Source organism: Microtus oregoni, unplaced genomic scaffold (genome assembly GCF_018167655.1).
Source record: "Microtus oregoni isolate MIOR12 unplaced genomic scaffold, Mior012 000081F_ref0000091, whole genome shotgun sequence".
In the NCBI taxonomy this organism is placed as follows: Eukaryota; Metazoa; Chordata; class Mammalia; order Rodentia; family Cricetidae; genus Microtus; species Microtus oregoni.
In genome coordinates this window covers 4020937-4048788 of record NW_024544541.1, presented here as the reverse complement: position 1 = coordinate 4048788, position 27852 = coordinate 4020937, and the positions used below count along the sequence as shown (strand labels likewise).

General features: G+C 54.7%; 2 protein-coding genes across 14 annotated transcripts; one reads left to right on the top strand and one right to left on the bottom strand.

Moving 5' to 3' along the window:
- Positions 1 to 66: 66 nt before the first annotated feature.
- On the bottom strand, positions 67 to 14909 carry LOC121441781 (F-box only protein 44). 13 transcript variants are annotated; one of them, XM_041643074.1, is made up of 9 exons: positions 14783 to 14909; positions 12819 to 13105; positions 11257 to 11354; positions 10798 to 10933; positions 3417 to 3704; positions 1809 to 1935; positions 1316 to 1411; positions 522 to 657; positions 67 to 388 (listed from the first exon to the last, which is right to left on the bottom strand). In XM_041643074.1, the coding sequence occupies exons 2-9, from the start codon at positions 13081 to 13083 to the stop codon at positions 143 to 145; spliced, it is 1392 nt and encodes a 463-aa protein (XP_041499008.1). In that variant the 5' UTR covers positions 13084 to 13105; positions 14783 to 14909; the 3' UTR covers positions 67 to 142. The 13 variants fall into 13 exon arrangements, with proteins under 13 accessions (XP_041499008.1, XP_041499004.1, XP_041499005.1 ...); XM_041643070.1 differs by lacking the exon at positions 14783 to 14909 and adding an exon at positions 14606 to 14748; XM_041643071.1 differs by lacking the exon at positions 14783 to 14909 and adding an exon at positions 14337 to 14456.
- Positions 14836 to 20614, top strand: Fbxo2 (F-box protein 2). The gene is made up of 6 exons (XM_041643083.1): positions 14836 to 14973; positions 18092 to 18475; positions 18844 to 18973; positions 19049 to 19144; positions 19645 to 19774; positions 19990 to 20614. Exons 1-6 carry the CDS (start codon positions 14952 to 14954, stop codon positions 20122 to 20124), a joined length of 897 nt encoding a protein of 298 aa, XP_041499017.1. The 5' UTR covers positions 14836 to 14951; the 3' UTR covers positions 20125 to 20614.
- The last annotated feature ends 7238 nt before the right edge of the window (positions 20615 to 27852 follow it).

Below are 27852 nucleotides of genomic sequence, written 5' to 3'. Positions count from 1 at the left end.
AAGCGAGTGCAGGGGAAGGGGGGTGCCGGAACCCCACCTGCATGTAAACCCCAAACCAGGTTGGATTTACTGAAAACATTTATTACAACAAAATGTCAAGGCCGGCTTGATGGGTTTGCCGGCAGAGGTGGACAGATGGCTGTCAGAGAAAGTCTACCAAGGGATGGATTTCTGCATCCAAAGAAGGGTGTCTTCCGCCCATCACTAGGGCATCTTCAGGCGGAGGTCTGGTAGGGGCGGGGTTCTTGGCTGTCCTGTGGCTGATAATGATGCTGCTGTTGGTGACGCGGGGCCCGTACCAGCCTTTCCAGAACTGGGTGTCCTGGCCCCCATGTTGAAAGAGGATGTGGCGGACACCTGGAGGGTAATCTGAGAAGGTATGGGAGACCTGGGGAGGAGGAGAGAAGCAGCCATTGAGACTGGGGAGCAGGAATGTAGTTACTGCAGAACAATTGCCCCTCATTCTTCCACAGCCTGACCCTGGGGAAAGCGAGTGGCCGAGCGGGCAGGTGGGGTCTCACCTCCTTCCACGTGGCATCATTCCACTGCTCGATGGTCACAGGTGGAGGCTCGAAGGAGTCCAAAATGATATAGTCGGCCGAGGCCAACTGTACCCGGATGTGATAGGTGCAGCCACAGTCTGCTCTGGGGGCAAACCTAGGGAGGATAGAGCAGAGGGTGGGCACCCCTGCTTTCAAAGGCTGGCTTTGGGGACAGCTCCCATCTGTAAGTACCCCTCTGTCCATGACTACTAGCAAGCTTTGCACTCCCTGTGTCCGGAGGCATCCATCTACATGTTGCCTCAGTTTTCCATCCAAGAAAAGGGTGTGAGCTGGAAAACCAAAATGGTCTTCTCTGAAGATGTCTTTCCAAGTCTCACCATATGGTACAGTAGATGGGAACCCATGCAATGGCCTGCTTAGAGCTTGTTCCATTATTCCCAGGGGATTGGCCCCCAGAGTCTTGTGCCAGTGACTATAGGTGCAGAGGGGGAACTTGGGAAAGGACAATAGGGAAGGGTTGAGGTTGGAGCTTAGCAGTGGAGAGTACGACAGCCTGAGACAGGTCTGGGCTCCATCCATAGCACCAAAGAAATCAATACAAGATGGAATAACTGCGGGGAGGGGTGGGAAGCACTGTGTAAGAAGGCTGTGAGCTGTCACAAAACTCAGGGAGGGCCCGAGTCCTGGGGTCCCAGGGCAGTTAGCTCATCGGAGGTCTCAGTGGCCATTTACAAACACGGTTGAAGTTTTGTACCAACTGTCACAGTGGCTTGGCTGGAGGGAAGACACAGATGGGGACAAAGGCCACTCACCAGTCTTTAATGACAATGTCGGGCCGGAAGGTGTCCATCAGCTCCTCCCAGTAGCCCTCCGCTTTGAGGTCCACCACCTGGGACTTGAGGCACATGCTGGGGACAGAGGACAAGACTTGCATTGCCAGTATGCTAAACAGGGTCCTTCCTTGCCAGGTAGACGGCTCAAGGGGCTCCCCATCCCCCAATGGACAGACCCTGGCTGAAACTCCTCGGGTCTATATGAAGGAAATGGGGCGTTAGATACCATGGGACACCGTGGAGAGTGGTGTGTAGTTGGCTCCTGCTCACGGCTTTATGTTCAGTGAGCTCCTGGTTACCTGAAACCCTCTCTCTGACTGTCAGCAATCGCCACTAAGTTCACTGCTCCTGGACCCCCTCCTTGAACTTCTAGAGGCCCCCACTTATCCTGGCAGTTGGCTGGGTCCCCCCGACTCTCTGCCCCCAGCATGGCCTCCTCCAGCCTCCCAGCCTCTTCCACATCATTGCTTACCCATAAGAAGTGACAAAATATTTCTTGACCCTGGGGTCAGGAAAGTTTGTGCCATGTGCACCAGGGAGGCTCTCCACCTTCCACTCATCCCCGCCATTGTAGTCTAACCGCCATGATTCCATGTTCTCTGGAGAAAATGAAGCGTAGGTGAGATTCCCTTCAAACTCTGCCAGCAGTTGCAGCCTTGAGGTACACACTTTGAGGCCCATTCTGGTCCTGGCAGACTTCAGGGGGTTATGAATTAATCAGCTTGCTTCTTCTCCTGGAGGGTACTCAGCAGCCATGGATAGCACCCCACCAGTCCAAGAACATCCTCTGTGCCTTGGGTCCCCCGCATCACCTCTGACTTCAGTCTCACCCCTTCCTACTCTGTCCCAAACAATAGGACCGAGAATTCTGAGCTACATCTCACTTCTCATATTGCCACGGGGCCCCCACAACCACATTCAATCCTCACAGACTATGATCACAAGGGGTCTGTGATGGAGCTGACCTTAGGGCTGATGGGAGCTGTGTGACCCAGCTCCTAGGGGCCAAAGGAACCCACTGTTCCGACACTGTTAGATACCCTTTTCCTGGGCAAGTGCCAAGATGGCACATTGGTGTCCCCTGAGCTAGTAGCTGCAGGAGTCCTGTGTAGGGAGGGACCTTCAGGAATGGGGTCAGATCCAGGGACTCCCCCCACCCTTCAGGCTAAGCATAGCAGACCTTGAAAAGCTCCAGCGACCAGGTGAGCTCTGCCGTTCCACTCGCCCATCCCCCACGAGCTCACAGTGTTTTCATGTATTCTAGGGGGCTCCCCAACATAGAAAAGAGTGAGAGAATTCGGGGTGCTGGGAGATTTAAGCAAGGATAGACATGGGGGCCACATAAAAGGCAAAGAGTGGCTTGGTTAGGTGTCCTGAGCTGAGCTGGCAGCCTGGCTGGGCAGCTTCTGAGTGGAATCGGTCACGTAGGGAGATCGAGTGTCTGAGGCACGGCTGAGTCTTGGTCATCCTCCAACGATGGCCATTCTAAGCGCTAAGTCAAGCGACATTTCAGGGCCCAAAGTACTCTACAATGTAGACAACACCTACTCCCCACTGTTTGTCTGACCTTCCAGAATCATAGCGGGGACAGGGAAAATATGCCAGACATTCGATGTGTACAGACAAGAGTCCATGTAGCCCTGACTGTCCTGGAACTCACTTTGTAGATCAGTTTAGCCTTGAATTTACAGAGATCCGCCTGCCTCTGCTTCCCTAGTGCTGGGATTAAAGGTGTTCACCGCCACATCTGGCTCAGGCGTTCACCCAGGGAGTGAAGATGGCTAGGCAGACAAGGGATTCTTGCTGGCAAGCCTGAGTTGAATCCCAAGGATCCGCATGGGTCCCCCTGACTGCCACATGCACTCACCCCCCAGTCATGCGCACAGAATAATTTAATAGATGAAGGGGCTAGGCAGGTTTGAGGCCCAAACAGCAAGGAACAAGAGCACGGTAAGTGCTGGGGACATGGGAACATTGCAGGCAGTGCCGCAGAGCAAGCACAAAGGCTGGGAGGTTCAGGAAAGTAGACAGCAGGCTCTCACGGCAGCCTGGCCTTTACGAACCGCCCCCCGCAGCCCACCTTCGGCACACGGGTTCCGAAGGAGGTTCCTCTGCAGGCTGCACAGGAAATAGAAGATCTTCCAGTCTTCCACGGGCTCTTCCCAGTCCTCGGTGATGAAGCCGTCTTGCAGGCTCTTGCGCTTCCATAGCGTCACCACATCGATGAGGTCTCGCCAGAGGCTGCAGACCAGGCGGCAGTTACACAGCAGCTGGCGGGCCGGGACGTGGGTGAACAGCTCCAGCAGAATGTTCTCGGGCAGCTCGTTGATGTTGACCATGGTGGCAACAGGAAGCTCTGCTTCCAGGCCTGGGAGCGGTAGAGGATGACAGAGGCGGTGAGCCCGGAGCAGAAATCCGAAAGGACTGCCTCCTCCCCTCCCAAGGTTCTAGAGCTTGCTAGGCGGGTCTTCCTCTGACCCGAAACCCTTAGAGGAAGCACTTATAGGGTGGGGGTGGGGCAGGGTCCTTGAGATCGCAGGGACCCTGCTACCCGCCTTTGGCAAAGGGTGGCGTGAATGCTGTACCGGACTGGGCGGCTTGTGCTCCAGGTATCAAGGAGTCTGCTAGGGCCGGGCGGTGGTGGTGCACGCCTTTAATCCCAGCACTGGGGGGCGGGGAAGGCTGGTGGATCTCTGTGAGTTCGAGGCCAGCCTGGTCTAACAAGAGCTAGTTCCAAGGATAGGTTCCAAAGCTACAGAGAAACCCTGTCTCGAAAAAAAGAACAACAAAAAAGTCTGTTTGGGTTATTCGGATTCTAGGTCAGCTCAGCCTGGGCTGGTTTTCAAAAACAGCTACGAGAACAAAATTAAGCTTTTAAAAATTCTTTGCAGTGCTAGGGATGGAACCTAAGGCCTCATGCACGCCACTGAACTGTATCCCCGGCCTTGAGCCCAGCAGTTCTAAGCCAGTTTGGGCAGCAGAACAAGGCTTCATCTCCAAAAAAGAACAAAAACACAACAACCACAAAAAGACAAGATTCTTAAACGCCCCCCCACACTGAAAAATAATTGTTTAGGAGAGGGGTCTGGTGGTGAATTTTTGTAATTCCAGCACTTGGGAGGGAATTTTTGTAATTCCAGCACTTGGGAGGTGGTAGAAAGAGGATCCAAGATTTCTAAGTCAGCCTGGGTTACAGGAAACTGTCCGTAACCCCTCACCCCAAACTCCTTTGTTTTAGATCCAGTTGGCCCCTTGACCCGGAAAGTCTTCCAGGGTCACTCCCCAGTTCCTTAAGTTTTCCGTGTCTAGTCCTGACGTCACTGCAGTAAAACTTCGTTTTTAAGGCCCAGGTGCTGATATGTTGCCTTAGGCGTTACGTGATTGGCAGGCCAGAATGGGGGAGTGTCTGTAAGCTTTTGGTCATTCCCGCCCCCTCACCTGCCCCTGGGCGGGGGTGGGCTGAATCGGGCTCTAAGCTGTCACTCAAAAGAGCACAGCTGCCTAAGCCTGGGGAAAACGCTTTTCCACCTATTTCCCGGGGAAACAGAAACTCCCAGGAAGCTGGTGGTTTTGTGAGGGCTCCTTTCCCAGAACACGGAGGGCGCGTGCACACTGGCTCCTGCCCTGGGGGAGTGATTACCACGGAGGGGAGGAAAGGACCACAAGGGATCTGGGCCCTATTTAAATGCTTAGCTAGAGAGGCAGCTTCCAGGGGCTGGGGGGGGGGGGGGGGCGGGGATAGCTCAGCCTTTAGATCACTGGCTGCTCTTTCAGAGGAGCCGGGTTCAATTCCCAGCAACCACTTGACAGTTCACAACTGCCTGAAACTCAAGTTCCGGGAGAGCTAACACCAATGCACATAAAATTAAAGAAAAAAAGGTGATTGAGAGAAGCAGGGTACAGACTGATACAGTCTTCCAAATGCTTACCATTTTTAAAAAAGTGTCAAAATTATTCTCCAAAACCACAGAGAAACCCTGTCTCGAAAAACCAAAAAAAAAAAAAATTATAAATAAATAAATGAAGATCAGTGGTGGCACACCCTCATGATCCCAGATAACTCAGAGGGAATTTTGAAATTTTCAGCCCAGCCCCAATTTATACCCTGTCTCAAAATAAAAAGTAAAAGTAAACAGGGCAGGGAATGTGACTCATTTGGAGGATGCTTGCCTGGCAGGAACAAGTACTTCGCAGGGGGAGGCAGGAAGGGGGAGCTGCCGGGTGGTAGCTTGCTTATCTAACACTTAGGAGGCCCAAGTTCCTCAGAAGCAACCGACAAAAACCCAGGTAAAACTATGTGGATTAAAAGACTTTGCCAAACTCCTGATCGCTGCCTAGTCACTGGCGCCAGAGTAGGGACCTCCCACTGCCGTGGCCCTGGTGGCAATTCCGCCCCAATGACACCTTCACCCGCAACAAGCCACCTTGCAAAGGAGATGGCTGTGCCCCTGATGTGCCTGGGTGGAAAAATCCACGCCGGGCTCCGGCCGGCTCACTCGCGAACGTCCCTGCTTGGCGCCTGAAGCCCTCTGCACCAAGGAGAAGCCGGTGTCGCCACCGTTCCGGACACTCGAGTACGGACCGCAGGCCCAGCGTCCCGGCGCCGGACTCGAGGACACCGGTCGCGTCTGGCCCGAGCCTCCCCGCGAGCGCGTGACCTCCGTCTCCGCCCCCCCCACCCCCTTCTGCCCTCCCCGATCCCCGTTGCCCCACCCGGCCGCGACCTGGGCACCGGGCGGCCGCAGCTCTGCTGGGCCTTGGGCCTGCACCTTGGCGACGAGTTCCTCGGTCGCCCCGCCCCGCCCCGCCCCGCCCCGGCCCCCACTCGCGTCACGCACCGAGCAGCGGCTCTCCGCGTCGGTGCGAAGACGAGCTCGGGGTCCTAGGGGCCCTCGCCACGCTGCTGCTTTCCGGGCTTCGGTCTCCCTCTCCAGGCGACAGGCGGCTCAACAGCCTGCTCCCACTTGGCTCCGGCTTCCTTCTGCGAAGGAAGCGCTACCTAGACTCTAATCCCAACCACCAGCCACCATTTATCCGCTCCCGCGCTCACCCACCCAGAGGGCCGTTTTTCGATTTCCGGCTTTTTCTTTTTGTTTATTTGTTTTGCCTATTGGTGTTTTGAAACAAGGCCTTTCTACCTGGCCCTGGCTGTCCAGGAAGTCACTCTGTAGATCAGGCTGGCTTTGAACTCACAGAGATCCTGGTGGGATCTCTGATGTCCAGGTTCTTTCTGGGTTTTGAGTGATCCTGAGGACAAAAACGTTATCTGGTCCTAGTCAAAATTAATTAACTCAAACGTTTATCAAGTGCCTATTTGAGGCGATCGTCAGGGCTTGTGAACCAAGAGTGCAGCTCAAGGGGACGTCACTAATTCTGGTCAAGGCAGGTAACTGGTCCATCCCAGCTCACCCCCATCTATTTTATTGTTGAGTGAGATAATTAACTCAGATGAGTATTGCGCACCTACTGTGTGCTGTGCTCAATCTAAAGCAGTAAGGCTCTGGGCAGGGGGACAACAGTAAGTGGGTCCTGGCACAGCCTGCTTGGGCTGCGCAGAGAAATCCACCAGGATTAAGGGCTGCCATGACCCCATCCCGAAATGGTCAGCCCCTCTCTGTAGCATGGGCAGCAGCGACACTCCTCCCTCTTTAGGGACAGGCAGGACTGTCCGTGAACCCACCCTTCCCTCCAAAGCCACAGGGCACAGGAGGCTGGGAAACGTTTTATTTGGCTGTGTGGTAGGAGGGATGGAGTGGACCTGGGGTCAGGGGACAGTGTGGGAATGGAAGATCCAACAGTTGGGGCTTGGACATCTCCAAGCCATAGAGAACTTGGCCAGGTCCTTCTGCTCTGTTTCCCCATTCCAGCCCCCAGAATCTGGGTCTTTCCCCCCCCCACATCCTGATTGGGATTCCTCTGGGTCCTCTTGGGGGCTCAGACTCATTGGTGCCCACCTGGCTTTCTGGGATTTGCTGGCGACAAGGACAGTGTGACCATACCTGCCTATCTGGTACCAGTCCTGACTTCCAAGCCAAAGCAAGGAGGACACCCAGGACAAAAGCCACAGTTGACAGCCAGGCTGAAGTCTGGCCAGCAGAGCAAACTTCCACCCCAGACTGTCCCCCAGTGTCTGCATCATCAAAGGCAGTCCCCAAACCCGTCCCTGCTCTAAGGACCCTGAGGGAGTAAAAGGTCGAAGGTACAGACAGATCTGGGCAAGCATCTGAGCTTGGGGATCTCTCTGTTGTAACTATGGAAACTCTTATATCCACCTAACCTCAGGTACTGCACCCTTTAGAGGGGCCACCTTGCTGGAGAGCTGGGCTCTGGAGAGAGGAGTGTGACCCAGACCCTAGAAGCTTTACAGAGGCAGCTAGGGGACAAAGACAGGTCTGGGAGTGCCTGGCTTCTACCCTCCCCCTTCCCAAGCCTGGCCCTTTCTGACAACTGTTTAGGGTTCAGAGGATTGGGGCTCAGGGGCCATCAGGGCAGCGGGGGACCGATGACGATGCTGCTGTTGGTGACTCTTGGGCCGTACCAGCCGGCCCAGTAATGAGTGTCCACGCCTCCGTGCTGAAACCAGATGTAGCGGACGCCGGGAGGATAGTTGGAGAATGTGTGTGAAACCTGGGGTGCAGACAGAAGGAGGGGAGCAGTCAGGGACTTCTATGTAAGACCCATCTCAACAAAGCCGGGGACGGAAGCAATGGGTCTGAGTTTAACAGCATTGGCTGCTCTTTCAGAGGACCAGGAAATGATTCCCAGAATCTACAGGGCAGCTCACAACCATCTATAACTCCAGTTCCAGGAGATCTGTCACCCTTCCTGGCCTCCTAGGCACATAGGCAAAATACATGTACACATAACATGAGGATAAATATTAAAAAAGGAACAACATAACAAGAAAAAAACAGAGCTGGGGATGTAGATTCATCAAAAGTGCTTATGTAACATGCATGAAGCCTGGGATTCTGTTCCCAGCACCATGATGGTACAACCTCTAATTCCAGCACTCAGGAGGCAAAGGCCAGAGGACCAGAAGGTCATCTGTGGTTACGTATTGCCTTAGAGGCCCTCCTGGGATATTTGAGACCCTGTCAGAAAAGGATAAAACAGTTGAAGCTGTAGCTCAGTGAAGTGCTCTCCCGGTAGAATAAAATGCATAAAGACCCATGCTCAATCCTCAGTATAAACCAGGTGGTGGCAAAAACCTGTGATCTTAGCACTTGGGGGGCAGAGGCAGGAGGAGCCCGAGCTCAAGGCTGTCTTCTGCTATGTAGTAGTTTGAGACCAGCATGGGCTATATGAGATCCTGTATCAAATAAATCAAAACACAAGTAAAAATAAAATTAGAATCACGTTTCTCAGCTTAGAAAGGGCTGGATTTTACTCAAGGTTCAACTGTTGTGTACACAAGGACTTGGCTCACCTGCACTTTTGTTGATAAATCTTTACTGGAACAGGACCCACTTGCTGTCTAAAGCTGCTTTCTCACAGCAGCAGCAGAGCTGAAATGTTAGTCCTTATGTTTGGATATCCATGTGTGCATGTTTGTGCATGTGAGTGCAGTATCCACAGAGGCCAGAAGAGGGCGCTGGCACTATTACAGGTAGTCGTGAGACACCTGGTATGGTGTTGGCAACCAAACAAAATCTTTTGAGACAGGGTTTCTCTGTCTCAAACTTCTCTGGCTGTCCTGGAACTTGCTCTTCCTAGGCCAGGTTGACCTTGAACTCACAGAGATCCACCTGCCTCTGCCTCCCAAGTGCTGGGATTAAAGGCATGTGCCCCGCCCCCAGCCTCAGACTCTTAAGTACTAGTATCACAGGCTTACATCACCGCACCAGGATTTGTATCTGGCCTCAGTGGTAGAGTGCTTGCCTAGCCTGTGTGAGGTCTTAGGCTCTATATCTAATCCCACCAAATAAAGAAAAGGAAGACCTTATGTAAGACCATGGCAGTCTTCTCAATGGATGGTGGACAGGTCCAGACAGACCCACCATACGCTAAAATCCAGCTAAACTCAAGATATAATTGTTAAACCCATTGCCTATTATAAAAACTATTCTCAGGAGAGTGCTGGTGAGGGCAGATGCTCCTGGGTTTCCTGTGGGTCGCATTCCCACTGTAAAGTAAAATTTAAGTTGGAGGCAGGGGTGGGGGCGTTGGAGAGATGGCTCTGTGACTAAGAGCACTGGCTACCATCAGGAGGGCTCAATTCCCAGCACCCACACAATACAACACCTTGACTCACAATCTCCTGTAACTCTAGTTCCATGGGATCTGGCACCCTCTTCTGGCCTTCTCGGTACTGCATACATGTGGCCCACAAACAGGCAAAATACAAATAAATAAATCACAAAAGTTGGGGTCTCTTGTAGGGATGCTAGATATTACTACAGCAGTCACACATTCTGGATTTTGTCTTCCTCTTTTAGGCAGCACATGTTGCTCTCTCTAGATGTTGCTATATATGGCCTCCTAATCCCCCTGCATCCACTCAAGTGTTGGGATTCAGGCATGAGCCACCATGCTTGGCCCTGAACATTTCATTTTATTTTTCTGTGATACTGGGGTTGATCCAGCACATGCTAGGCGGGCGCTCCACCCTGAGTGTTATCTTCAGCCCTCCTTTCTCACTGTTTCCCATTTTGGAACAAGGCCTCACTAAGTTGCCAGACTAGCCTTTACTCATGGCTGCCTCAGTTTCTCAGCACTGAGCATTTCTGGTGGCATAGCCTTCATTCATCTATCTATCTATCTATCTATCTATCTATCCAGCATTATATTCGTATTTATTTACTTATTTTGGTTTTTTTTTGAGACAGAGTTTCTCAGTGTAACCTTAGCTGTCCTGGAACTCCCTCTGTAGACTAGGCTGGCCTCGAACTCACTGAGATCTGCTTGCCTCTGCCTCCCGAGGGCTGGGATTAAAGGCATGTGCCACCACCACCCGGCGTCTTTATTTATTTTTATCGCATATATTTTAAGTTTCACTTTATCTTATATGATCAATGTTTGCCATCATGTATGTATAGGAACTATTTACGTGTCTGTCACCTGCAGAGGACTGAAGAGGGGACTGATCTCCTGCAACTGGAGTTACAGATGGTCTGAGCCTCTATGTGGATGCTGGGCTTTGAATCTGGCTCTTCTGCAAGAGCAACTGTGATGGGACCTGCCAAGGGCATGTCTTCAGGCCGGGTTATTTATTTAGAACTGGGGATGGGCCAGGGCCTCGTGTATGTTGGGCAACCAGTCTGCCACTGAGACATCCTTTGAGGAAATATTATTTGAATTGGGGCTTTCCTGGTCTCCATCCCTGATGGCTAAGCCGGAAGCTTCCTCCTATTTCTCTGCGGAAGCAAGGGAGGCTGAGGTTTAGAGGAGCAGAAACCCAGGTGAGAGAAGGCAGAGTTTGGGTCTGTGTCCTGGTCCCTGTGGGGTCCCTGCCCACATACCTCCCTCCACTTGGCGTCGCTCTTCTGCTGGATCGTCACCGGGTCTGGCTGGAAGGTCCCCAGTGGTGCGTGCGCCGACGACAGGAGCTGAACGCACAGTTGGTACTTGGACCCGCAGTCTGGCCTGGCTGCGAACCTGCCGGTAGAAGAGGGAAGGGCCCCTGAGGACCTGGGAGATGAGGGGCAGGGCAGGGGTGGGGCGCCTGGACGGCAGGCCCCCCCCAGACCCTCGCCCCATCACTCACCAGTCTTTGACCTCGATGTCCGGTCTGGTGGTGTCCATCAGCTCCTCCCAATACCCTTCAGCCTTGAGGTCCACCACCTGGGACTTGAGGCAGGTGCTGGGTCAGGGAGGAGGAGGGGCTGGAGTTCAGCATGGGACCCCATGTTAGAGCTTGGGCTCCCCCCACCCGAAGGCCCTAGATCTTACTAATAGGAAGTCACGAAGTATTTCTTGACCTGGTCATTGGGGAATTCCTTCCGCTGGTCTTTGGAGAGATCTTCCACCTTCCATTCGTCTCCTCCGTTCACGTCCAGGCTCCAGAACTCAAATCCCTCTGTGGGGAGAGCAGAATCTACCATGCAGGAGACCCCTCAGGGCACCTTCTCCAAGTACTGCTTCCTCTCAGAGGTGGGAGTCCCAGCTGCCCTCCAGCCCTGTGCTTTGGCATGGTAGGTGGCACATTAGTGCCTCCTGTGTGTTCTGGGCGTAGGGAAGAAGAATCCTGGGTGATCAGACCCAGCGGTGACGGAGAACGCTCTGGCAGACAGACTTGCCTCTTACTCACTCCAGCAGACATGGGCTGTGTGGCCATGGGCCCATTACTTTCCTTCTCTGAGCCTTGGTCCTCTTGTTAGCTAGAATCAAGCACAGAGGCACACACCTGCCATCCCAGTAGGCTGAGGCAGGAGGATATCTGTGAGTTCAAGGCCAGTCTAAGCTATGTACTGAGTACCAGGCCAGACGGGGCTACATGGCAAGATAGCAAGACCCGGTCTCAAAAAAGCAAACATAAGGCTGGCAAAATGCGTCATTGGGTAGACGCGCTTGCCACCAAGCCTGATGACGTGAAATGGACACCTTCCAATCCCACGTGGTGGAAGGAGAAAACCGACTCTCCCAAGGTGTCCTGACTTTCACGTGTGCAGCTGCAACATTCACAGCTCTCCCCCACCCCACACACCTAACACACGCATAAATAAACGTCAAAAGAGAAGGCTCTGGGTGCCCTAATCCCTGAAGGCTTTGGGCCTCAGGCTGTCTCTATTGCATAGGTTTTGTGTTTTTTTGTTTGTTTGTTTTGACACAGGATTTTTTTTCTGTAGCTTTGGAGCCTGTCCTGGAACTCACGCTCTAGACCAGGCTGGCCTCGAACTCACAGAGATCCGCCTGCCTCTGCCTCCCGAGTGCTGTGATTAAAGGTGTGCACCACCACTGCCTGGCTCTGACCTATTCTTGGAACCACAGTGCAAAAGAGACTTCATCCCTAGGCAAGATTCCTTCTGGGACAGTCCCCACAGGCCTAACCTGGGGTCTGTAAGTGAGGACAACAGACTGTGGCTTCCACTTTTGTCTTTGGCACAGCCCGGTCCAATCAGCCACCATTTCTTTTCCTAGGAAAGGTTTTAGGAGAGGCTACCCTCAAATTTATGACCCTTCTTCTGCTTGTCTCCCCAGTGCTGGGATTATAGTATTAGCACCAATACAAACAGCAATAATCACTTTGTTTGGAGAGAGTCTCAGGTAACCCAGACTGGCTTCTAAAGGATGATCTTGAACTCCCTACCGTGGGTGTCAGCATACCCAGCTGAGAAATAATCTATAACAAACAGTGTCCTTGGCCTCAGTCTACCCATCTGAAAAGCGTGTACATTAATAGTTCCTACTTCTAAGAATTATTGTGAGAGGAATAAAGGCCATAATGTATGGTCAAAGGGCTCACAACCAGTGTTCAGGACATGTCCGCTGGTCTCCTTACAGAGCATGTGTCCTGTCAAGGCAGACAACTCTCTGCACCCACCTTCCGCACACGGGTTGTGAAGGAGGTTCCTTCGGAGGCTTCGCAGGAAGTAGAAGATCTTCCAGTCAGCCACGGGCTGGTCCCAGTCCTCGGTGATGAAGCCCTCTCGAAGGCACTTGCGCTTCCAGAGGGTCACCAGGTCAATGAGGTCTCGCCAGAGGCTGCAGACGGGTCGGCAGCGCAGCAGTAGCTGGCGGGCCGGGACGTGGGTGAACAGCTCCAGGAGAATGTTCTCCGGTAGCTCGTTGATATTGCCTACAGCCATGGCAGCGGCTCCTGGCCTGCCCCTGTGGGTGTTAGAGAGCTACGCTAGACATCCAGCCTCCTCCCTGGCACCGGGCATTTCCAGCGCCCAGGGATAGAGAGAGTCCTAACTCAGCTGGCACCGGCTCTCTCCAGTCACTGGCTGCGCTAGCGACCTTCAGTTTCCTCTGTAGCAAACAGGGCGGGAATGGTACTCCCCTCTAGGAGCAGGGGCAGCTCCAGGTGCGTGGGCTAGGGAATCTCTCAGGAAATGGTGAGCTCTGATCTCCTCCAACCCGACCCTTAAGGACAGCTCTGTGGCTGCCCAAGGAGCTACCCAAGGTCACACATACAGGAGAGGAGGGGGAAGCAGCTCCGGACTTTACTGAAGGCAGAGCCAGCCATTTTCAATAGGCCGGCAGTCTTTTAAGAAGAGGAAAACAATGGGAGGCCTTGTGAGCTCCGGTCTGCCACTCCTCATCCTCTCCCATCCCCCCAGGGGAAAAGGCGAGAGATGATGAGCGGGGTTATCACTGTCTCAGGACCCGTCACGGAGTACAAAAGGCTCAGTGACGTTCTCAAGATCTCAGAGAACCTGACCCGCTTACCTGAAACTGGGGAAAGGTGGGCGGGTGGACAGGAGCCTTCCTATCTCCCTCCCGCACCCCGGTGGTTGGGCTCTAGCGGAAGCTGCCCTCCCCCGCCCAGGGCCCCGGTAGTCTCTCATTTCTTATGCGTGGCCCTAAAATGCGCTATCGGCTCAAGATGAGATATAGACCTCTGAGGACCGATGGCGTCCCCAGCCCAGGTCCTCGAGGTCTCACAGTGCAGTGGGGGGTAAGCCCTGAGGCCAGGGCCTTAACGGCGCTGGGCCTCCAGGATCGCAGAACGGCACCCTTCCTCGCCACCGCTAGGTCCCTGCCCACTGCGTCTCCGTCCCCGCGCTGCGTGCTCCACCTCCCGAGGTCACCTGCGATCAGGAGAGCTGTGCAATCCCGCCAGGCCGTGAGGCTGTACTGCCCGGGCCTGCGTGGCCGGGGGTTACAGACCTGCCTACTACTCTCCAATCCTCCCCCGGACGGGGCGCTCAGTGCCCCGCTCCTTTGGTCACCAGCGCCTGGTTGTGTTGCGTGACCGGTCCTGGCCAAAGAACAGATCCCAGAATACGGCCCCGCCCACCGCTCAGCAGACCCCGCCCCAACCCCGCCCCACAACATCGGTCCCTCAGCCTCCCGGTTTTCCTAGTCACTCGCGTTTAGCCGCGCTGCGCCGTACCCCCGGTTCTTGGGGCTGATCCATCCGCGCCAATGGTGGCCCGGGGTGCGATCCGTCCACTGTTGGGCAGACCACGCCTCCTCCCCACCCCATTTCTTCTGTCACCCGCCTTTGATCCGGCTGCACAACAACGCTGGGTCTTGGAACTGCGCCTTTCTGCCAATGCTGACCCCGCCCACTGCCCTTAAGTCCCCGCCCACATTTCCTTCAAGCTCCGCCTCACCGGCGCACTCCGGGAACGTGCCCCCACCGCAACGTAGGAAAATTACCTGGGGGGCGGGAAGTCGCTGATACCCCCAAACTCCATTTGGCCTGGCGCCCGCACTCTCTCCTCCCCAGATGCCCGACCCCTGGTGTCCTTCCGCAGTCACCCTCCAGGCGCACGGGGAGCCCACCCAGCCCGTGGGTGCCCCTCCCCAGTACCCGGCTCCTCCTGGAAGCCGCACCTTGGGCTCCGGGGGCGCGGGGCTCCCGGCCCCCAGCGTGGGGTCAGAGGCTGGGCGGGGCGCGCGGGGCCTTTAAGAGGCGCAGTGGCACGGACCAGGCTGACGCGGGCATCTCCAGGACTCGCCACCCGCAGCGCTCGGGTTCCTCTCTGTCGACGGTGCCGCAGCGATGGATGGAGATGGTGATCCAGGTAGCCGTAGCCGGCCCCGCTCGCTCGCGCCAGACCGGGGAGATCGGGAGGACGAGCGCCCCAGCCGGCGCTCAAACTTTCGCGACAGCAAAATCCCGGAGACAGTCTAGGGAGCAGTTTTCTGCTTGGTGTCTTGGTGTGGAGGGAGGAGGACGCCTGGGTCTCCAAAATGGCATCGGAGGACTCTGGCATCCCAGGTTCCAGACTTCCTCGGGTTTGAGAGCCGGGCTCTTGCAAGCTTTAGTTTCCATCAACTTCTTCCATTTGCTAGTTCTGCCTGCCCTCCCTCTCTCATGAGCCTCCGGACTCCCCGCCGGGTCCTGGGCTCACCAGCCTCACTTTTCATCCGTACCAGATTCCTGAGGGACGCCCTCCTTTGGAGGGGCCGCCTTGTGTCGGGTTAGTGGTCTGCTCCATTGGGACCAAGCTAGGGCTGAGTAGTAGGTAGTTGGGCTACTTTTGGCGGATGCTCTGGGTCCTCAAGGATTGTCCAGTCATCTTTTTTGGCACCAAAGACCCCACTCCTTCCCACTTCCAGCTCCCTGCTGGGCCTGTAGGTGGTTGTTTGCTGAGTCAGGCTAGAGAGCTGCCTGCCATGACCCCCACCCCTTCCTCACAAACCACTCTTTAGGAGAGGCGAGGCCCTCTAAGGCGGCCAAGCCACCTTCCATAACTGAAGCGCCTTCCAACTCCCAATTCTCCACCAACATCATCTACAGGGCCCCAGAATAGGGTCCTATTTTTCCCCTAGGGCCCAGGAAGTCCCTGGACTCAGGGGCCCAATCCAGGTGAGTGAGTCAGCGTGGGGTCAGCGTCCAGGGTTAGATAACTTTCCTACAGCAACAATGTGGCGAGTTGTGTGCGAGAGAGCAGAGGGGGGGCGGCTGTAATCGGATCTGGGGCCCCAATGCCAGGCCTAGGGGCCAGGAGAGAGGACTGGGTGAGGTGCATCTTTCCGGGAGCATCAGGTATCCGCTGGGGCCAGGGCAGGGCTGGGGTGGTGGTGGAGAGGTGAGGACATTGGGTCCAGCTCTCCAGAGAGCTGTGGGAAACAGGATGGACAGGCCGTTTCCCTCACTGCTTGATAATGCCCTATGCCAACAGAGGAGTAAACCCCTACATATGAAAAAAGCCCCCCCCCCAAATCATAGAAATGCAGGGAAAGTGGTGTGTGTGTGTGTGTGTGTGTGTGTGTGTAAGATTCACCATGGTTGATAGAGAACTCTGTGTGTTCTAAAGAAAGAGGGTAAATTTTGATTCAGCTTTCCAATGCTGGCAGTGTGGGGATTGCTGGCTGCATCGCATGGGAGGTTTGGGGAATAGGCCACCTGTCCCCTCCCTGCCACAGGCCTGCTCCCCAACTGCTCTGGATTTTCAGGGCCCAATCTTCAGGACCTCTGAGAGAAGTGACCTCCATTCCCCGGGGTGACTGGGTCCCCTCCCCACTGGCCCTCTCTCCTTCAGAGATACCAGGCACTTAGTGTCTGCTTACTCAAGGCTTCCATGGCCCAGATGAGGCAGGCTCAGATCCAAGTGATACCTACTGCCTACACCGTCCTGGGTGTGCAGTGAGCTGACCTCGAGAGCACAGCCTGAGAGATACTGCTTTCTTCTTGGGGCCTTGCCCCCACCATGGGGTTCTGACTTTAGCAAGAGTGGCTGTCCCTATGCCCTGCCCCTCTGTGGGGGACGGGGTGAATATCAGTATAAATTTGATGGTCTAGCACAATGCCGACTCCATTTCACAGATGAGGAGGCTGAGGGTGAGGGATGGGAAAGGGGGCACCCTTCCCCCATCACCCAGTACCTCTCCCCCTGTTGGTTTCCCATCCCCACTCTATGCAACATTGGCTGGCTCGGGACAGCCCAATTGCTAGCCCATTCTCTCCATTCTGAGTCCTTGGGTCTTCTACCCTAATACTGCCAGTGGGACCTATACCAATTCACTTCACACCTTCAAATCTGAGCATTTTCATCCACAGTATCAAAACCAAGATCAGAATACTAATGCAACCAATTCTTTTTTTGCTTGCTTTGTTTTTTTTTTTTCCCCTCCAGACAGGGTTTCTCTGTGTAGTTCTGGCTGTTCTGGAACTCACACTGTAGACCAGGCTGGCCTCGAACTCACAGAGATCCACTTGTCTCTGCTTCAAGTATGCTGGGATTCAAGAATGCTGGGATTAAAGGCATGCGCCACCACTGCTTGGCTCAAAAACATTCTTTTGGTAACACCGCGGCTCTTAAAGCTGGCTCCTGTGTTGGACCAAATGGGTTCAAACACAGACTCCAAGTACTTATAAGTTGTGTGTGGTCCTGGACCTTGTCACTTCCCTTTCCCTTCATAAAATAGATGCTTTGAAGATTTAGGAAGTAATTCAGATGCTCCCAGCAGTAACTTTTGCTTGCTAAGTGCTGATAAAATACAGTAGCTCCCCACTCCACACGAGGGGCTAGGCACTAGAAGAAAGCAGTGTCTCCCAGGCCATGTTCTTGTGCTAAGTCCACTATACACAGACATCGTGAATGCCTTTGGGTGTGGGCTGGGAGAGAGTGTGCTAAAAGTATATCCAAGAAGGCTCCCCGGAGGAGGCAAGGACCAGAGGTCTGGGAGGGTACTTAGGAGAACTGACCCACAAGTACAAGATCATCAGTAACCCCAGATACCTACCTGTGGGTGCCTACTAGCCCTGTGGGGGAAGCTGCAGCTGAAGCAATTCTTCTGGTTTAGGGGGAGTGTCTTTGGCTCTACCTTCGTGGGGTTCCCTCCTGGGCACAGTTTAGAGCCACAGAACTAACTCTCTCTCTCTCTCTCTCTCTCTCTCTCTCTCTCTCTCTCTGTGTGTGTGTGTGTGTGTGAGAGAGAGAGAGAGAGAGAGAGAGAGAGAGAGAGAGAGAGAGAGAGAGAATTTAACTACTAGTCCTTCTTAGAACTCTCTATGTAGACCAGGCTGGCCTCACAGAGATACACTTGTCTGTGCCTCCTAAGTGCTGGGATTATAGGCCAATGCCAGCAAATCCCCGCTAAGAACTTCTGGCCCCCTGCCGTGGTTGCCTCAGAGTAGGACGTGGAGGGGGACAGTTTGGGAGTCATAGCTTCCCCTTGCTCCCCGGTTCTCAGAGAATGGGAGCCACCCCGAAGAGGTGAGCCCAGAGGAGCAGCCAGAGGAGGCGGGAGCCGACGCGAGTGCAGAGGAGGAGCAGCCCCGGGAGGAGGAGGAGGAGGAGGAAGAGGCCGAGGCGGTCGAGTACCTGGCCCAGTTGCCGGAGCCGCTGCTGCTGCGCGTGCTGGCCGAGCTGCCAGCCTCGGAGCTGGTGCAGGCCTGCCGCCTGGTGTGCCTGCGCTGGAAGGAGCTGGTGGACGGCGCCCCACTGTGGCTGCTCAAGTGCCAGCAGGAGGGGCTGGTGCCCGAGGGCTGCGCAGATGATGAGCGGGACCACTGGCAACAGTTCTACTTTCTGAGCAAGAGGAGGCGCAACCTGCTGCGTAACCCGTGCGGGGAAGGTGAGGGCCACACACCGGAGTGCTCATTGCCCCCTCTAGAAAACGGCCCTTGGTGCCAGCCCACTTAAAGTTTAAATGAGATGAAACACGGTGTAATATCCGGCCCAGAACAATCCTCTGCTCCCTGGAGAGCCTTCCTAGGGTATCCACTCTCAGTGAACTGCGGATGGACAGGCCCAGTGGACTCTGGGTTCGGGGACGGGGTAGAATGAGGAAGCGCCTACAGTCCCATCGTTCATCCTCTGCCCACTGAGACCTTGAGAAGTACCCACACCCATTCTGCCTCCCACTACCAAGGCAAGAGCCAGCCCTGCCACAGCCTCAAGTAGGGGCCCTGTGACCAGGGTGGGGCTCTTGTGTCCCCACAGAGGACTTGGAGGGCTGGTGTGACGTGGAGCACGGTGGGGACGGCTGGAGGGTGGAGGAACTGCCCGGAGACAGTGGGGTGGAATTTACCCAAGATGACAGCGTTAAGAAGTACTTCGCCTCCTCCTTCGAGTAAGAAGAAGGGGCAAGGGGGGGAGAGGAAGGGGATAGCAGGGGCCTGCGGGATCCTGATGCCTCTTCCCCCAGGTGGTGTCGCAAAGCGCAGGTCATTGATCTGCAGGCCGAGGGCTACTGGGAGGAGCTGCTGGACACCACCCAGCCCGCCATCGTGGTGAAAGACTGGTGAGCGGCTGTGGAGGGGCGTGGTCAGGACTAAAGGGAAGGGAGAATGGTCGTGTGCCACACTTCTGTGTTGCGGCCACGTGACCCACAGGTCCACACGTGACCACAACGTGTAGAAAGCTATTTCCTGCCTTGAGTTTAAAATGTTAGCGAATGTGTGCGCGCTTGCTCTCGCTTAAGGCAAGGCTTACACCCTACCTGTATACACATATCCATATACAGTCCCATTTCTGTGAGTGTGACCGTCCTGACAATACGTACCCCCTAGCATGGCTTTGGTTCCAAAGTTGGGTCTGGCTCATTAGTCCCTATCTTTGGCTCTGAGGCTCAGATCCCTCTTCTCTGTGGCCGCAGCTTCCTTATTTGTGCAATGGGAACACTGTGTGTGTGTGTGTGGGGGGGGAGACACTGGCCAGGCATGGATGCTGGACTGGCCAGAAGAGATCTCTGGCAGAGTGAGGCTCAGCAGATGAGGCCTGCACCCCGCTACTCCCCTGCAGGTACTCGGGCCGCACGGATGCCGGCAGCCTGTACGAGCTCACCGTGAGGCTGCTGTCGGAGCACGAAGATGTGCTGGCGGAGTTCAACACCGGGCAGGTGGCAGTGCCGGAGGATGGCGGCTGGATGGAGGTGATCCTGCAGAGTCGGGGGCGGGGCGGAGGCGAGGACATCCTGGGTGGAAGCTCCGCCCACAGATCTCCGGCGCCGAGAGGGTGGTCCCGGGCTCGTGGAGCCAGCGCCAAGTTCAGGCAGCAATCAGAGATAGGGTCGGGGCGCTGCGCCCTCGTGGGGTGACAGGAACAGCCGTAGAACTCTGAGACTGACGCAATACCCTTCATCCCCAGATCTCCCACACCTTCACCGACTACGGGCCAGGCGTCCGCTTTGTCCGCTTCGAGCACGGAGGGCAGGACTCGGTCTACTGGAAGGGCTGGTTCGGGGCCCGGGTGACCAACAGTAGCGTGTGGGTGGAACCCTGAGCGACCCCTACCCCCAGCCGCCCTCTAGGGGCAGAAGCCTGGGGTAGAAAGGCCTTAATTTAGTTGGTAGCATCCTCACCTGCCTCATCCACGCCTTGCACCTGCCTCTCCCCCGCCCCTTCCTCCAGCCTGGTCCCTGCGGGAGAGAAGGATTTGTTGCTTTATTGTGGGATGGCTTCCATTTGCATTTCCACGGCAGTCGCTTCTAGAATGTACGATCCGAGGGGGGCATGGGGCTGCTGCAGGATCCCGAGCATCTAGCATTGTGCCTGCCTCAAAGTGGGCACGCAATAAATATTTGTCCAAAGAAGGAGATAATGGAAGTGCAGATGAATGGACGTCTCCCCGTCTCCACCGCTGTCTCCCGAGGGCCTCTGGCCTGGCCTGGAAAAGTACTTGGTGACAGTCCAGACGCTCGGGTTTCCAGGGGCTCTTGGGTTGGTATGGGGCCAGCTGGGCCTGGGCAGCCAGCGGACAAAGGCTAGGATTGTGAGACCAAGGAGGGACTGGCTGAGCCTGGCGCCTGAGGACATCCTAGCTGCCCAGAATCCACAACAGGGCTTGGTAAGGGAGTGTGGGGTGCTTGCCCTGTAGACCCCTCTTGGCTCAGAAGTTAGGCTGTGACTTACTGCGTTGTCCTCATCCCTCTCTGGAGCGGTTTTGTGGGGGCCCCACCAGATTTGGTTACTTGGTTACTCTCTCTCTCTCTCTCTCTCTCTCTCTCTCTCTCTCTCTCTCTCTGTGTGTGTGTGTGTGTGTGTGTGTGTGTGTGTGTGTGTGCTTGGCTACTCTTTTCATTCCTGCTTCGCATTAAACTTCCTGGACAGGTCTTGTCTAGAAGCTGGCTCCATGCTGGGTGGCAGGCAGTGGGAAGGGTGTGTCAGGCTGTGTGTGTGTGTGTGTGTGTGTTTAGGCTGCTTGCTTTCTGGCATCTCAGCCCCTTTTGAGAAGGCTCTGTGACTGACTGGGGGGTGACAGTTCTTGTCACCATGTTCTGCGTTCAGTCCGAGTTTTAATGCCACCTACTGGTGAGGTGGGGCAGCCGCCAAGCTGGGCCAACCCTTGGTGTCTCCATTCTGACACCTATTCCTTCCTCCAAAATCCCGGGGCTGTAACCCAGAGCTTCATGGGCCTTGAAGTGAAAACATTCTGTCCCTTGAAGAGTCAGCAGACTGCCACAGCAGTGAACCCTGGCATGTCTTTAGGCCTCCTGTCTAATTGCTGCAAAGTCTCCGCCATGGGGCTTTGTCAGTCAGACAGGGAAGACACACTTTGACCCCATGACGACATGTGTGTATCTGCCACATGTGTTCCGGTGCCCAAAGAAGAAGGCCTTAGATTGCCTGGATTGGAATTACAGGCGTTTGTGAGCTGCCCAACGTGGGTGCTGGGGTTTGAGCGTGGGTCCCCTGGAAGGACAGTCAGCACGTGCTCTTAACCTCTGAGCCGTCTCTCCAGTCCTATACCGCTCTCTCCAGCTCTCCCACTCAGCCCAGCCCTTTCTAGGGGATTCCCAAGTCTGTGGGGAAGGCAGGGCTCACCCTACCACAGTTGCTAATCACAAGGGAAGCAGTTGGTGACCTTGGGTCCGACGTTAGTGGAAGGGGACGGGAACTCCTGAGCTTCTGGGCTGAAATGGATAAGCAGGGAGGAGTTTTAGGACTGTGTGTGTGTGTGTGTGTGTGTGTGTGTGTAGCTTACCCAGCTCAAAGGAGGGAGCCCAAAGCTCTGATGCTGGGTTGTCTGCCTTCAGGTCAAAATGGCTTCTCAAGGAGCAGAAACCCACAGGAGAGACCCCAAGCTGGAATGACAGTTAAATTCAGTAGTTCAGGGAGACTAGCTGCCTACTGAGATGTGGATTCAGGTGGGGGCCAGGCATGCCTGACTCATGGGGCACAGGGCACTTGATGTCCACTCAGAGATGAGCAGAGATTGTCATCGTGAAGAAGCAGAGCCAGGGGAGGCCCTGGTGTGTCTGGTGGTGAACCCCTACTTTATCCCTTCTGTGCTGCAGAAGGAACCCACAGCCTCCTGCACGCTGGACGAGCGCTCTAACCACTGAATTACACCCCAATCCTCTTGACACTTCTTAATTTTGAGACCGAGTTTTCCTAGTTGCTCTGACTGGCCTTGAACTCATTCTGTAACCCAGGCTAACAATGAACCCACTATGTAGCCCAGGCTGCCCTTGAATTTGTTATCCTTCTGCCTCAGCCTTCCTAGTAGCTAGGATTACAGGCCTACAAAATGTGTGTTCCTGACCCTAGACACACGGCTTCCCTGGATCCTGGGAGAGACAGGGAGAGGAGAAATTGGGGAGAGGAGGAGGCTCGATCCCCACATTCACTGACTGAAACTGAGACTCCCAAACTGCCCTCCTCCATGTCCTGCTCTGAGGCGACCACGGTGGGAGGGGGGCTTGCTGGCATTGGCCTATAATCCCAGCACTGACAGACAAGTGCATATCCGTGAGTGTGAGGCCAGCTTGGTCTACGTAGAGAGTTAGTTAAATCCAGTCAAGCAGGCAGCCTCTGCTGGGATACACACTGGAGGAGAAGCACGGTCACAAACGATCAGATGAAGGCAGCTGCCAACACTAGGTGGCGCTCTCCCCACACACCCGGCACCTTTAAGAGCTTGGCCTGTGTCACATACTGAGTTATAACAACCTCATATGTGGGTACCTATGTGGGGTGCCTCATATGTGGGGTGGGTAATTAGTTTCTCTTAATGTCCGGGCATGGTGGTGTATATCTTTAATCTGAACACTCTGGAGGCAGAGGCAGGTAGATCTCTGTGAGTCTGATCTACATAGTGAGTTCTAGGACAGCCTGGGCTACGCAGTGAGATTCTGTCTTAAAACAATAAACAAAACCAAAAAACCCCAAACAAACAAACAAAATAAAAAAAATCCTCCTATACAAAAACCCAAATCAAAATTAATAATATCAAAAGATAAAATTTAAAGATTAATTTTTGTTTTTTTTTTATGTATAAGAGTGTATGTCTTTGTGTGTAAGTCGCATGCATGTGCGTGCCCCAGGAGAGCACCAGATCTCCTGGGAGTGAAGTTACCTGTAGTCATGAGCTTCCTGACATGGGTTCTGGAAACTGAACTTGGGTTCTCTGGGAGAACAGCGAGTGCTCTTAAGTGCTGAGCCACTGCTCCTGCCTCAATTGTTTCTATATTTTATGAGTGAGGAAACTGAAGCACATACAAATTAGACACCTTTTCCAAGGCCACACAACCCCCTGGTCACACAATCTCCTGGTCACACAGTCTCCTGGTCACACAGCCCCCTGGTCACACAGCCTCCTGGTCACACAATCTCCTGGTCACACAGCCCCCTGGTCACACAATCTCCTGGTCACACAGCCTCCTGGTCACACAATCTCCTGGTCACACAGTCTCCTGGTCACACAGCCCCCCTGGTCACACAGCCCCTTGGCTACACAATCTCCTGGCTACACAATCTCCTGGTCACACAATCTCCTGGTCACACAGCCTCCTGGTCACACAATCTCCTGGTCACACAGTCTCCTGGTCACACAACCCCCTGGTCACACAGCCCCCTGGTCACACAGCCCCCTGGCTACACAATCTCCTGGTCACACAGCCCCCTGGCTACACAATCTCCTGGTCACACAGTCCCCTGGTCACACAGCCCCCTGGTCACACAGCCCCCTGGCTACACAATCTCCTGGTCACACAGCCTCCTGGTCACACAATCTCCTGGTCACACAGCCTCCTGGTCACACAATCTCCTGGTCACACAGTCTCCTGGTCACACAGTCCCCTGGTCACACAATCTCCTGGTCACACAGTCTCCTGGTCACACAGCCCCCTGGTCACACAGCCTCCTGGTCACACAATCTCCTGGTCACACAGCCCCCTGGTCACACAATCTCCTGGTCACACAGCCCCCTGGTCACACAGCCCCTTGGCTACACAATCTCCTGGCTACACAATCTCCTGGTCACACAATCTCCTGGTCACACAGCCTCCTGGTCACACAGTCTCCTGGTCACACAATCTCCTGGTCACACAGCCCCCTGGTCACACAGCCTCTGGCTACACAATCTCCTGGTCACACAGCCCCCTGGTCACACAGTCTCCTGGTCACACAGCCTCCTGGTCACACAGCCTCCTGGTCACACAGCCTCCTGGTCACACAGTCTCCTGGTCACACAGTCTCCTGGTCACACAATCTCCTGGTCACACAATCTCCTGGTCACACAGCCTCCTGGTCACACAGCCTCCTGGCTACACAATCTCCTGGTCACACAGCCCCCTGGTCACACAGCCTCCTGGTCACACAGCCTCCTGGTCACACAGCCTCCTGGTCACACAGCCTCCTGGTCACACAATCTCCTGGTCACACAGTCTCCTGGTCACACAATCTCCTGGTCACACAGCCTCCTGGTCACACAGCCTCCTGGTCACACAGCCTCCTGGTCACACAGCCTCCTGGTCACACAATCTCCTGGTCACACAGCCCCCTGGTCACACAGCCCCCTGGTCCTTGTAGAAATAGAATTCTGCTCAGCTGCGTGGGCATTGATTGCTATGGTACTGTCAACAAAGCTAGATGGAGGGTGGTAATGTCACTTGTTCAAGGTGCTCAGGAGGGGTCTCTGTGAAGCGACCCTTGAAGACGATGAAGAGGACCCAGCTATACGGAGCTCTGGGAGAAGAACATCACAGCACTGGCAAATGCAAAGGCCCTGAGGTTGGGAATGAACTTGTCTACACACTAGGAAAGAAGCCAGCATGCCTGGAGTGTTGGCACATAGTTTGATGAGCATAGAGATGTAGGTGGTGACCCAGAGAGTCTCCTGAGGGCTCACTGTGTGGCCTGTGGGGAGAGGGAGTTGCTGGGAACGTGGTGGGGAGAATCAGACACTGGCAGTTTCCAATCTTGCCTGTAAAATCATGTTTCCAGAGAACGCTGGATGAGAGGATGGGAACAGTGAAGGTGAGCGGTTCTGTTGTCACCAGCAGTGTCTGCAGTGACACCGGGTGCATGCTGAGGACTCCCGGGAAGAGCCCAGGCTCATCCTGGCTCACTAGCCCCTTCTGGGAGACCCCCATGCATCCAGTGACTGTTCCATTGCTGTGACAGAGTACCCGACCAAAGCAACTTAAGGGAAGGAAGGGTTTATCATGACTCACAGTGTGAGGGTGCAGTCCACCAAGGCATGGAGCAATCCAGCATGGAGGCAGGAGGTGGAGTTGCCCACGTGTGGGATGGACTGCCCACGTGTGGGATGGGGCTGCCACGTGTGGGATGGACTGCCCACGTGTGGGGTGGACTGCCCACATGTGGGATGGGGCTGCCACGTGTGGGATGGACTGCCCACGTGTGGGATGGGGCTGCCATGTGTGGGATGGAGCTGCTATGTGTGGGATGGGCTGCCATGTGTGGGGCGGGGCTGCCACGTGTGGGGCGGGGCTGCCACGTGTGGGGCGGGGCCACCCACATTAGGTCTTCCCATCTCGTTTAGCCCAGGCTAGACTCTCCCTCTCACAGACAAGCCCAGAGACTTGTCTCCTAGGAGCTGTCAAGCTGACAGTGTTAACCTTTGCCTCTTGTTGCTGGTGGGAGAGGCTGTGGACTGGCTACTCACGTGGTCAGAGGATGGGGAAGCTGTTTCCAGCTCCCCGAGTGGTCCAAGTCAGCACCATATAGAATCAGACATGGGCTCCTATTGGAGGTCAGGGAGGAGCTGGGGCTGAAATGGACATGGTAGGGATGGAGATTTCAGCGTTCTGGCATGGGACATAGCCCAGGCCGATCGAATGAGTCTTCAATTCAGGTTCTGAAACATTTTAATTATGGGGGGGCATGTGATGTAAAATGAATTTCCTTGTAGATTCCTGGTGATTGCCTCTTTTTAGACACTTTGTAATGGAAAAATCACTTTTTATTAATTAACTCTATGTGTATCGGTGTTTTGTCTGCATGTATGTCCTGGTGTCAAGAAGGCCTGAAGACGTTGGATCTCCTGGAATTGTAGTTACAGAGTTGTGAGCTGCTCTGTGGGTGCTGAGAACTAAACCCAGGTCCTTTGGAAGAGCAGTCCATGCTCTTAACCGCGGAGCCGGAAACAGTCCTCTTTCCTTTCCTAATTGATTTGTCTTGTAAATACGGTTTTCGTTGAGGGAAGGAAAGGGCAGTTCCTCTTACAACCACCAGATGGCAGCATCGCATCATCAAGGCAGTGCTCAGCTCGGCAGCCTCAGACCCGGGGATTTGAATCCAAACCCCAGGCAGGCTCCTGGCTGAGAGTTGAGTCTCCATCCTCGAGGGTGGGCTGTGCTTTGAAGAGGCTCAACCCAGGGGTCTCTCCACAACCCCGCCCCCTGACCCCCGTTTTAGACAGACTCTCGATGCCTGAGGCTGATCTTGAATGTCTGAGTCTCCAGCCTCCACTCTCCGGATCCCAGTATTGTAGGTATGCCACCGTGCCCAGTTTAGGTGGGATCGAAGCGGGGGCTCCACACATGCTGGGAAAACGCTCTACCGGCTGAGCCGTTTCTGAGGCTCGGTCATCAGAGGCCCAAGCTTTCCAGGACCCAGAAGGGCTTGGGGGTCGTCTTTTGGGGCTCCTCTACTTCTGCACCCCAGGAGAGCCCCGGGCCTGCACAGGATACCCAGCCAGGTCTGATCTAATCTCCTGTGAGTAATGACTCCGCTATTCCCTCTTCCCCTAAATTAAACCTAATCTTGTGTTGACTCTGCTGAACAGGGAGAATAGTGCAGAAGATTAAGACGAGATGGTAGTCATTCTCTTCCAACAAAAGCCAATTAATTGCTGGTAGGATTATCTCGCTGAGTTAGAGCTGCCTTCAGCCTCGCAGACAACTAGGGCGCTTCATCTTAGGTCTGTGCTGACGCAGCGGGAAAGATTCTGGGGAGACATAAGGAGGAACTGCCTGGATGAGGAAGGGGCTGTGAAGGGGGTGGAACTAGTCGTGTGGCAGGGCATCTTAGGTCTGTGCTGATGCAGCAGGAAAGATTCTGGGGAGACATAAGGAGGAACTGCCTGGATGAGGAAGGGGCTCTGAAGGGGGTGGAACTAGTCATGTGGCAGGGCTGTAAGTCCAGGTGGAACCCTGTGGAGCCCCCCTCCGTTTCCCAAACGTGCACCCCGTATTTGCTTTCTGAGACCCTGCCACGTGGGCCATCTTCAGTCAGTGAATGTGGGGATCGAGCCTCCTCCTCTCCCCAATTTCTCCTCTCCCTGTCTCTCCCAGGATCCAGGGAAGCCGTGTGTCTAGGGTCAGGAACACATATTTTGTAGGCCTGTCATCCTAGCTACTAGGAAGGCTGAGGCAGAAGGATAACAAATTCAAGGGCAGCCTGGGCTACATAGTGGGTTCATTGTTAGCCTGGGCTTCAGAATGAGTTCAAGGCCAGTCAGGGCAACTAGGAAAACTCGGTCTCAAAATTAAAAAGTGTCAAGAGGGTTGGGGTGTAATTCAGTGGTTAGAGCACTCATCCAGCATGGGGGAGGCTGTGGGTTCCATCTGCAACACAGAGGGAAAAAATAGGGATTCACCATCAGACACACCAGGGCCTCCCCGGGCATTGCTTCTTCTCTACAAAGAAGCAATCTGGGATTTCCAGGGTTCTGCCCTGATGTTTCCCAGCCTGGCCTGAGGTCTCTGTACCCCAGACACTGTGAACTGTGGAAACAGAGGGCCGTAGAGGGGGAAGAAGAGGC